Here is an 11,849-nt window from a genome sequence, read left to right as displayed (position 1 = left end):
TTCGAAACACCTCGTGATTGGTCGATGAAACACTACCAGGAACGCCTAAAGGGCGTTCTTGTGTCATGACGGAAACGCCCAAGCCTGCAGCTGGACCCTTCTCTTATTTTTGGGCGGGTCAGGCTCGCGGTAAAGTTATTGCAACCAACCCCCCCCCAAACACACACACACACACACACACACTCACTAATGACGTCAATCCAGACCCAGCTGCTTCGTCTCACTGATCTCACATCACAGAGGGACACACAGTGCGGTCATATTTTAGTCACGTGGGTTATTCCTAAAATTAGCAAGCTTTTATTTTGTTAAAAGTTACGTTACTGTAAAAATATTAACTTTCCAATCGATTTGGAATTTGGCTTAAATAAACAATTACTTATGTAGCTAGCCATATTTTGTTGAGCACTGCAAGCTGTGCTCAGCTATTATTATTCTTAACCTTTGCTCTTTTTTTTCTGCATATCAGATCACTCAAACTTAATATCTATTTTTCAATTTTCAAATTGCTTGAAAATTCTAGTTGATTGTTATTCCCAGGGAATATTTGCTCTGGGCCATCATATCAACGTTTCTCCTGTGCCATCATATTAATGATTGTTGGCCCAGTCAATTCTGATCGATTTTCACTGGTGAAGTCAACTCCCATGATCCCATATTTAATCAGGCTTCATCAAACTACGTCTTTTACTATTGATTAGATTGAGACCCCTTGCGGCAGATATAACATGAACCTTTGAATCTGTATAGCTGAAAAGTATATTGTGTGCCTATAACATAGTTCTTTAATAATCAAATGGCTGGATGAAAGGCTGAAAATAAACTAAATTGTATTGCTGTAAACAATACAGCCAAATCAGGCCTCTCTCGATGTGGCTCTCTACAAACACACTCTAGAGAAAAAGCGGTAATTTGGCACATGCAGGTTTTTAATAGAATAGGGGTAAAGGCACATACATCAGAATGATTGTTACATGAAACCATGTCGCTTTAACTATCTCATTTGTTTATAAGCTTGAGTATTCAGTTTACTGTATTTGTACAAATCTAAATAATTCCATTTTGACTTAAAGGTGCAGCCTGTATGATAAAGAGACATCTAGTGGTGAGAATGCAGATTACACCAAACTGAATATCCCCCTCCGTGTTGGAGAAGCTATGGTGGCCTGTACTGGCCAGTGAGGTGGCACTAAGTACATAAAAATCACGTCAACTTTAGGTTATCGTTTACAAGGAAGATAGAGATTATGATAAAAAATTAAAAATGTTTCCTCTCTAGAGCCATTTGTCCGTTCTGGGCTACTGTAGAAACATGGCGGTGCAATATGGTGATGTAACATGGCGGGCCCCTGGAAGAGCCACTCCCTTTGTAGATTTAAAAGGGCGCATTATAAGTGTCATTTTCATGGGTTTACACACTAATGAATAGCAAAGATGCCACTCAATCCCACACACGGCATACAATAATGGCAATCAAGGAACTCGCCCCATCTCAGCCTAGTTTTAAAAACTAGAAACGTGTTCCAACAGAATTTCCAGAAGTTACTGTCATTGTGTTTTAATAAAGTTTTTCCCCCATAAATTCTTAAACAAAAGAAACAAAAATGAAATGTCCGGCAGAAAGACTCTTGATGTATTTACATATCATCCTTCCCAGGCAGCGAATCTAAAATCTAGACAGATATAGACACAGAACAACAATGTTTAAAATCAGTGCATTCATATCCAAATCAACACCTTCTCATTCTGGTATACCACCTTAAATTCACGGAACACAAAGTTATAACAAACTGTGATTGTGCTACAAAAAAGAAATGAGGGAGTTCAACCAGGATTATTGTTAGATAAAACATCAAATGTAAAATAAAGATTGCCCACTTTGGATACATAAATAAAATTGTTCCCGATTTTTTACAAACGAAAAATAATCAACCCCACTCCGACCTTTGGCCCTTCTTAGCCTCGGCCAATGAGAAAGAAGGAGGCGGGCCATCCTCGTGTAACTCCTCCCACAATGAGGACAGCTCAAACAGCCATGGTGAAGGAGCAGCAGAAGAAGATGAAGAAAGCCTTCAATTTCGCAGAGAGCCCCAAATGATCAGTCCGATAACGACCGCTACAACGGCCAACACAATCACCAGGATGCAAATCTTCTTCCGGGAGCTCCGCTAGAAAAGGATAACAAAACCGCTGGTTTAGTTTGACGATTGTGTTAACTCTCTCCCAATCTAAATAAAGCAGAAGAATGTTTTGATCATAAATCGTCTCCCACCTAAAAAAGGTATCTATTTGGGTAAATTATTCTATAAGGCGGTTTATCTATAGTCATAACAAAAATAATAATATATGGCGTTCACATAGCTTTTTTGACTGAATTTCAGGGCATTAAAACAATGAAAACATATATCTGTACTCTGCAATTGCTAGGAATGAATGTTTAAGTTCCCTGAAACTACTTTTTCCTAAACTCAAGTAAATAGCCTCCGTTCTGGGTCCTCCGGGAAGGTCTGATACAGCTGTAATTGGTACTTTATTGAATGACTTACCTGATATTCTGCAGCGCGGGCCAACTGTTGGGTGGCACTCTGGACACTGAGATCAGCCGTCTCCACATTGGCCTCTATGCTGTCTGCAACACACACACACACACACACACACACACACACACACACACACACACACACACACACACACACACACACACACACACACACACACACACACACACACACACACACACACACACACACACACACACACACTTTTATAGGCTAGTCTGAAGAAGGAGTACATGCATGCATAATTACACACGCCAATGCAACAAATTATTATTTCTTCTCGATAAAGTTACATGTAAGTATATGCTAATTGTTTTCTTATATTCCAACCCATTAAATATCAGAATACAAAACAGAATTAATTATTGCATACGCACAATAATACAGTCGAAAATCTATTAGTTTAGCATTTCTGAAACTCGCATATCATATAAAAGGACTTCAACACATTAATGTATTAGCTTTTTTAATTTAATATTATTCTTTTTCTCTTTAAGATTGGCTCATCACATTGCCTAAACATTCTTCAGTCTCCAAAAAAAGTAATGACCAGATACATTATGCATCTCCAGATTTAACTAACTGGCGGCCCCTGCTGGCTGGTTAGTTCATAGCATGCACACATTACGACATGGTATACGCATACAGATAATCCACAGGAGGTACAAAGTTCTGTAGTGCACTCACCTATCATATCTCCTTGTTCATGGACCATCAGCCCCAGATCTTTGAAGATGTCATTGATATCCACAATGTCAGACTGGGATGAAAAATATCAATACGTTTTTACTATTTACAGTTTACAGTGTATTGGTCATTCATATATTTGACAACTATAAGGTCAAACTGATGGATACAATGCAAATACAAACTTGAAATGAGAATCATAACATTAATACTTTTTTTTCTAGTGGACTGAGGAAAGTTTTAGAACCCGAGTACATTTATGTTTCTGTACGGTCTGTGTTGTTTCAAAACGGTGTGTCAAGATGGATACCCCACCTACTGAATATACCTAAGGGTATGAATAATTTAACCTGAACCTAACCCTGGGGTTTCAAGGTAAGTGTTCTGGATTATGGTACAACGATCCACAGCCTCTAGCAGAAGCTGTCTGGCTGCAGTACCTCCAGCGCCCTGATGGCAGTCTCTCGCTCCTGGATCAACCTCAGGTCATCTTCAGTGATGGCCTCTTCCTGAGCCTGGGTTTGGAAGTCACTGGGATTAAAAAGAGAAGAAGAATACATTAAGAAATTAACCAAAAATGATAACTCAAAGTAAGCAGAGACGGAGGGAGCACAAAAATTATAGTTTATTTGAAATAGTACGAACAAACAGGAAACCTAAGTTGTATTAAAGGAATGCTAGTAAAGAACCAGTTATTGTGAACTGACCTCTGCTGAAGAGGTCCAACTCCATAGCTTTCCTCCTGTGGTTCTACCTATGTGGGATTGGAGCGTGGAAAGGTTGTTATGGGAATAATAATCCGTTGTTAGTGGACAACAGTGTCCCACAAGGGACGAAACAAACAACACATTAGTCAAGGATGCAGTCATTCACTTCAATAGTTTGATAAAAAAATGAGATGTTCAGGGATATTGAGTTGCAATGTTTGAAAATGCAAAGCTATTTGTATCAGTTGAGAACAAAAATCACAGGGACTAATGTTCTTACAGTTCCATTAAGTCGATAACATATCTTGGGAAAACAAAATGGCTGTATCAAGCATGGAGCTACTGTTCACACAAGTCACCATTACCAAACGAAGGACGGCAGGCCGACAAAGCTAGAAGACCATGCTTGAAGGTCACCGAGCCCTCTGGTCAAAAGAGCATGATATGTGACTTTGGACCACAGGTCGGAATTTAAGCTTCGGCCCAAGGCCACATCAGGCCTTCTCTGTTTTAACCCATCTTCCCTGGCCGTAAAAAGGCACCAAAGCCCATAAAAACTAAAAATGAACACAAAAAAACAATCTAAAAAACTTGATAGTTAATTTAAATAAATACATAAACTGAACAGTTAGTCCTAGTGGTAGACAGGTGCATGCTGGTTACTCACTGAAACCCTGGAGCTAGCTCGGACCCTCTCCACAAACTCCCTCTCTTTGTCCGCTGCTTCTCTCTGGGTGTTCTGGAAGTGGTTGAGTGAGCTGGAGAAATCGTTCAACAGACGTTCTTTCTGGAGTTTCCTTTGTCGCTAGGGTTAAGAATAAAAATATAAACATTGAAGTTTGAATGTGGAGTTGTGGACCAAGCTGTTGCAGCTGGCATATATCAACAGCAATAAGGTTACTAAATAGTTTTAATTATAGGGGAAGTTTTTTCGATTGCCATATATCGTATGTCCAAAGGCAACCATCTGTTTAAAAGCTAGCTAGTTCACCCTGAAACAGGGGGACTTATTCAACCAAGGAATCCTAAAGTGGGCCTAGACTCAGACTTAATACATTCGAAAACACTGAAGTGTATTTTTTAAAAAGGGCAATACGATCTCAGTCTACTAATCGTATAAAATTGTTGCCTTTCAAATTCAGACCAAAGGATCGGGTTTAATCCTTAACTGGACATTTAATACCAGCTTGGTAAGGGACATTAAATGGGAGGTTTTTAAGTGAAACATGATATTTGAGGAGAACCACTTTAACTACCTGATCAGTGCCGGCAGGAAGTGCGCTGAATGCTTTCATCATTCGATCCGTCTCCTTGGCTAACAGGTTGCCCTCCTTCCGTTTCTGCTGCCTGGGGGCCCATCAAATTATGAACATAGCATTTGAGGTGTAATATGAGTTAATATCTGTAAAAAAATATATAAAAAAATTGGCCTCTACTGACAAACAAGCGTGTGCGCACACACATACAACCACACAATGAAACCACATCCAGATGCGCGCATGTCATTTCCGCAATGGGAAATATTTCAAAGTAAATACAGAATATTAGGATGAAATAAAATGCAATAGAGAATGGGGAAGTGAACAGCACAACAATGCTATTTTTGTTTCAACCCAACACACACCTGCTGAATTGGTTAGTGTGTGCGTGTGTGTGTATGTATATATATAAATCTGTGCATGCTTTGTTGAACTGTTATTTTTTTTGGGGGGGGGGGGGGGGGGATTTTCATTGCAATCTTGAACAAAACGATGCGCTCACAGTATCTGCTGTAGTCTGCTGTTGTCCTGCTCTGTCCCCAGCTGGGACACCACCCTCTGGAGCTCTGAGGCTGTCATCACAAACAAGGAGTTTCATTTTAATATTGACACAATGTATTAACTCTTGCAGTTACAAAACATGTGTAGTGTGTATTTGTGTGTGGGTTAGAGAAGGCCATTACTCAGTAGGGTGATCTTATGGATGTTGGTGCCGATGCTCTGAGCAAGAGCACTGGGCTCTGACGGGATCCCAGGACGGTAGGCCATGGTGGAGATCTGTAGGACAAGCAAACACACACAATACCTTGTCACTCTGTCTATACAGTCAGTAAGTCAAACGGACACAATGTCCTGTTCAGTACATTTAGCTGTACATGACTGACTTTCTGTAAATAAATAAAATATGGGGACCCACTGTTAATCAATAGATTAGGTAGATTTCCATACACGAAATATTAACAGAAAATTAAAAAACAGACCAATCGATCAATAAATAAACTTGACAGGTGAAGCGTTGCTCTGAGTCAAGAAGACGTAGCAGAGGATATAGCAGCCAGAGACCACAGCGCAAGCCTGTCACATATTCAGACAGGTTTACGCAAATAAAGTTATGACTCTTCACAGTGACTCGGTTGGATTAGAAAGGCAAGCCTCAATTGTGAATGCAATCACAATCCCCCTCGCCCCCCATGACACGATAGCCGATGGGACAGCTAGGCGGAATAAAGCGGAAATCACATTCAAAACTCAGGATCCATCTGCGACAAGGCAATTTTTATACTGAGATCAATGTAATATGTTATTTTGGTTTCATGGCTAGAGATACGACAGCACGCCCATACGCAAACAGGCCTACTGTCAGCATACACTACTAGAAACTTTCGCGATCGTGTAGAAAACTCGCAGAATCTTTCTTCACTCGTACACAACAAGCTACCGAAAAAAAGGCTCAGTTGATTACTGAGGTAAATCTATAGTTAATGTCACGAACACATCTATCGATCCGGTGGAAATGCAGTGTTTGAGTGGAGATTGCGTTTGCTTTACCTGTCTTCAGGACTTCCAGCAGCGACACATTTCCTGTATTCGCTACTCCGGGTCACATGATGTCTTGCGATGAAAAATATTAGTAGTTTTTTGCAAAAAAATCATAAAAAATGACTAGTTCCTTATATAATAACTTGAATACAGAGGCAAACCATTTCACTTTAAATTTAATATCGTGAAAAAATTAAGTAAATTAAAAAAGGCACGATTTCTCTTTCTATACGTATTTCTATACGTTTATTTCAGTGGATGTATTTGAAATGTTTGAAACTACAAAACAGGCTGCACTAAACATATGGCAATCTAATAACACTTAAATACTTTAAATACAAACAAACATGGGAATTTATGTGCAAATGTACACATTTTACCTAGGCCAAATGCAAAATGGAATACCTTCTTTCAAATAAATGTGTATGTATGTATGTATGTATGTATGTATGTATGTATGTATGTATGTATGTATGTATGTATGTATGTATGTATGTATGTATGTATGTATGTATGTATGTATGTATGTATGTATGCATGCATGTATGTATGTATGTATGTATGTATGTATGTATGTATGTATGTATGTATGTATGTATGTATGTATGTATGTATGCATGCATGTATGTATGTATGTATGTATGCATGCATGCATGCATGTATGTATGCATGTATGTTTGGATGCATGTACGCATGATACATGTATGTATGTTTGCATGATGTATGCATGCATGTATGTATGTTGAATATATATATTTATGTTTTTATATAAGAACAACATAGGCCTATATGAATAATGCATTGATTTAATGAATATCAATGGCATTCATAAAGAGATAATATCACTGAAGCAGTGTCACAGAAGCTATAAGGACAAACAATAAACTGAACTGTGGACTATTGATTAGAAAGTTGGACACTATGCTCACCATGCACACATACAACATGTTCATGTTGACAGCAAAGGTTAGTCTGCTATCAGTGAAAATCATCCAGTACATTGCAAGTAGCCAGTGAGATGCTGACATCAGCAAAATTTGCAAATGGTCTTCATGTATTTAGTTTGGGTTTGGGGGGTTCACTGTCCCTCACCAGCTTTGTTTGTCAATCGAAAGGACAGCAGTGCAGAGTTCATTAAACTGTCATAACTGTATTTCAAAGCCTTTTTGTTACATAACCTTTACCCTCTGCGCAATTCTCTGTTAGATAATAATAGCTATCAGTCGATTCTGTCGATCGTGGTGTTTTCTGGGAGGCACCAGATTTACCCTGAACTCTGTTTGCCTCGCAGGCCTCTAGCCTCAATAGGACACTAACGTAGGGCAGGTTGTGCCCTCCAGTCACCTCAGACTTTGGAAAATGCTTCCCTCCACTGAGATGACTTCTACTGGTCTCCTCAGGACACTGGAGGGTGATGTTGGAACACCGGTTACCTGTAAACGTTTGCAGACAACGATGGTCATGAACTGATGCTCCATGTTTTCATGCAGGAGATCTCCTTAAGTGTGTGTGTGGTGATGGCTGGTTTAACCTGTGCACAGTGATTATTAAATGAGTCGGACTCACTCTGAACCACTCTGGTTCACTAAATTGATGTTGTTGTGTCTTCTCCAGAGATGATCTAGGGCTAAGTCCATGTGCCTTGTCCCTACTTAGTCAGTGTGTGTCTGTGTGTGTGTGTGTGTGTGTGTGTGTGTGTGTGTGTGTGTGTGTGTGTGTGTGTGTGTGTGTGTGTGTGTGTGTGTGTGTGTGTGTGTGTGTGTGTGTGTGTGTGTGTATGTGCGTGCGTGCATGCGTGTGTGTATGTGTGCTTGCATCATGCGTGTCTGTGCGTGTGTGTGTGTGTGTGTGTGTGTGTGTGTGTGTGTGTGTGTGTGTGTGTGTGTGTGTGTGTGAATTTGCGCACGCTCGTGTATAATAATAATAATAATAAATGAAATTTATATAGCGCTTAATATGGTACTCTAAGACGCTTAAAACATTTGAGATTGTTCAAGACATTTGTGTATGTGTGTGCCTGCTTGTGTGTGTGTGAGTGCGTGCATTTGTGTGTGTGTGTGTGTGTGCGTGCCTGCTTGTGTGTGTGTGAGTGCATGCATGTGTGTGTTTGGGGGAGTGCCATATCCAACAGTACATAAACCCCAGTCAGGGTTCAACCCCTCAGTGTCGACCTGCTGCCTGCCTCCCCTCACAGACCACCAGACTATCACCCTCTCTCCCTTCCGTCACCGCCGCCATCATGCTGCGTCCCTTGGCCCTCTGCCTCCTGCTCGTCGCCGTGGCGACCGTCGTCGTGGTGGACTGCGCGGTGCTCACGGAGAACGGCATGCCCATCCTGTGGCAGCAGACGGGGGGTCAGCTGACCGACCTGCCCATCCAGAACGACGTCCTGGTGCCCAACCCCTGGCACTACCTGCACCGCATGAGCCTGTACCGGCTGATCATCGCCGCCACAGACCCCTACATGACCTCCATGGGCACCAACGCCACCGACAGTCCCATCTGGGGGCTCACCCTGCAGCTGGGCTGGGAGCTCACCTCCGGTAGGACCACCGACCCTCCAGGGAGTTTGGTTGTTGTTGTTGTTTTATGTCGTTTTAAGGAATCGGAGAAGGAATGCATTGTTCAAGGGTTGAGGGTATTAGGGTGGGGATTGAATGCATTGTTCAAGGGTTGAGGGCATTAGCCGTGGAGATTGGAAGCATTGTTCTCCTCAGTGGAGAAAAAACTCATCATCACCATAATGGGTATTTCTTTGTTTTCTTTTATTATTTCAATACATTTCTGTGAAGATGCTGATTGTATATTTGCAAAACTGAACGTTTGATTTTAATATAATGTTGCTTCCAATAAGCAACACATCATTGAGTCAGAGTGTCACCGAACTTTCCTGGGTTGTACAACAGACAGACTTAGAGATATACGCTCTCCTATATGCCACAAAAGTCTACAATGGCTGCCCACTTCCTCCGATTGAAACTCTGTCACGATCTAGATCCTCTAACTACACCTTATAAAGGTGTATATCTGATAAAGTTAATTTCTCCATGCACAGAACCAGTATCTGGTTAGTATCTGTCTCTTGTATTTGGTGTTGATCTGGAGATTGGTCAGAGGTCACATTTGACTGCAGTGATAAAACCAACATGCTGTGTTGGTTGAATCGGTTTTTGTGTTTGCGTCTGCAGGTCGTTTGGCCGACCCCACCGGTGCCACCACCTGTGGCACTGAAACAGGAGACCGCATGTGCATCTCTACTGAGAGCTGGTGGGGCTGTGAGTCTCACACACACACACTCGGGTACAGGCTCACAAATACAAATGGATGGACACACACACATGCACACACACACACACACACACACACACACACACACACACACACACACACACACACACACACACACACACGCGTGCACACACACACGCACGCACAGAAACACAAACACACACACCTCAAGAAGACTTTCAATTGCACAAAAATAAACACATACATATACAGACAGGCACAAACACACACACACACACACACAACCCATGGAGATACACACTGGCACAAACATAAACACATACACTTATACACACACACACACACACACACACACACACACACAGACAGACAGACAGACAGACAGACAGACAGACAGACAGACAGACAGACAGACAGACAGACAGACAGACAGACAGACAGACAGACACACAGACACACAGACACACACAAGCACACAGCCAACTCATACCATTGTCTGGTTCTTTCCCAGGTGCCAACTACTACTTCTCCGTGATTCCCTTCCTCTCTGCTGCTCAGCAAGGATTCTTTGGAGATAATATCCCAGTACGTAGAAAAACACTTCCTCCCAACACTTAGATTAGAATATACTGCAATAGTTTGGTTACATCATATTAAGTCACCTATTCAGAGATTCAGCCATTCATACAAGGAAAGGGTTCAGTGTCTTGCATCTCAATGCAAACTGAAGAAACTGAGGAAATTGTTGTTTAGTATTTACCCAATCAACTTTCATCGTAGCATCAATGTTGTGGTGGAAGTAATCACATCACTCTGCTCCAAATCGATTGATTATTAGTAGTTTATTTGTGGCTTTGATGTACACTGGATGTCTATCAGACTCTTTTTGCTCCAATGTGTCATCAAATATCTACATCTTATTATGTTAGCGATCTTTTGCGTCCCCATATGCCTATCATGGGGCCCCCCAAAGGGAAGGAACCTCTGTCTTAAGCCCTTCAGGAAGTCCCACTCATTGGACAGGCAGTCAACCGTTAAAACGTGCTTGACTCTGACTGGCTGCTAACGCAGTAGTTTCAGCGTTCCTGCAGTTTTTTTTACCCCGAGTTCTGCATTTGTATTGCCGTTCAGTTCAGTTACAGTTTCACTTCCATTCAATTCAGCTGCAGTGTCACCTGAGGGGCGAGAGCTAAGAATACTTCCTCACATCTGTAGTGGCAGAAGCATACTCTGATTATTTGAGCGTACGCCTTTTGACATACACCCAAATAGAACCTCAATATCCGTCAGAATCTTGAGCTAAATACCTCGCCCCTACCTGATCCTTAATGACATGTAAACATGTTTAACTGTTAGTCACATTGGATGAAAGGGCCTGCTGAATGACCGAACAGGGCAAAGCAGCTCATCTGCAGTCATGATGATGATTGTTGGTGTTGTGGTGGTGGTGGTGGTGGTTAGGTCCAGATGCAGGTTCCTGAGGGCGTGACGGATTACTGCACCACCTATGCTGACTGTGCCACTCGCTTCCCTGACCTCATGGCTAAGTGGGACGCCTTCTACCAGGTACACACACCGCCAATAACACCACACAAACACACACAACTCAGCTTCTACCAGGTACACACCGCCCGTAACACCGCACAAACACACACAACTCAGCTTCTACCAGGTACACACCGCCCGTAACACCGCGCAAACACACACAACTCAGCTGCTATTCTTTGGTGATTGAGAGGTTTGAACATTAATATAATTCAGTTTCTGAAAACTTAATTAAATCATTTCAAATCAAAGTAACGTAGTAGTGACAGCGTTCTGACTCACGCTTGTATGTTTAAAATACTTAA

At 41.6% G+C, this 11,849-nt stretch overlaps 2 protein-coding genes across 2 annotated transcripts in view; one reads left to right on the top strand and one right to left on the bottom strand.

Annotated features, from left to right (window-relative positions):
• Positions 1-247: 247 nt before the first annotated feature.
• Positions 248-6,816, bottom strand: stx7l (syntaxin 7-like). Its single transcript, XM_056581585.1, has 10 exons — positions 6,760-6,816; positions 5,895-5,988; positions 5,714-5,783; positions 5,209-5,299; positions 4,620-4,757; positions 3,953-3,999; positions 3,686-3,776; positions 3,246-3,318; positions 2,547-2,629; positions 248-2,168 (listed from the first exon to the last, which is right to left on the bottom strand). The coding sequence occupies exons 2-10, from the start codon at positions 5,977-5,979 to the stop codon at positions 2,073-2,075; spliced, it is 774 nt and encodes a 257-aa protein (XP_056437560.1). The 5' UTR covers positions 5,980-5,988; positions 6,760-6,816; the 3' UTR covers positions 248-2,072.
• Positions 6,817-8,918: 2,102 nt separating this feature from the next.
• The window catches only part of LOC130374447 (protein LEG1 homolog), a 5,731-nt gene continuing 2,800 nt past the window's right edge, over positions 8,919-11,849 (top strand). The window contains exons 1-4 of the mRNA XM_056581211.1: positions 8,919-9,293; positions 9,939-10,025; positions 10,511-10,584; positions 11,461-11,565. Of these exons, the coding sequence (XP_056437186.1) occupies positions 8,990-9,293; positions 9,939-10,025; positions 10,511-10,584; positions 11,461-11,565 (570 nt within the window). The 5' untranslated portion in view covers positions 8,919-8,989. The remainder of the gene's footprint in view (positions 9,294-9,938; positions 10,026-10,510; positions 10,585-11,460; positions 11,566-11,849) is intronic.

The sequence above is a fragment of the Gadus chalcogrammus genome, chromosome 21 (assembly GCF_026213295.1).
Source record: "Gadus chalcogrammus isolate NIFS_2021 chromosome 21, NIFS_Gcha_1.0, whole genome shotgun sequence".
Lineage (NCBI taxonomy): Eukaryota > Metazoa > Chordata > Actinopteri > Gadiformes > Gadidae > Gadus > Gadus chalcogrammus.
The sequence above is the reverse complement of the archived record's forward strand: the minus strand, read 5'-3'. Positions and strand labels throughout refer to the sequence as shown.

Excerpts from the sequence above, each read along its gene's own strand:
- stx7l (XM_056581585.1), bottom strand. The coding sequence starts at position 5,979 with ATGGCCTACCGTCCTGGGATCCCGTCAGAGCCCAGTGCTCTTGCTCAG. Across the intron at positions 4,758-5,208 it reads TTCCTGCCGGCACTGATCAG|CGACAAAGGAAACTCCAGAA; the intron begins GTAGTTAAAGTG and ends TCTTAACCCTAG. Across the intron at positions 4,000-4,619 it reads GAGCTAGCTCCAGGGTTTCA|GTAGAACCACAGGAGGAAAG; the intron begins GTGAGTAACCAG and ends AATCCCACATAG.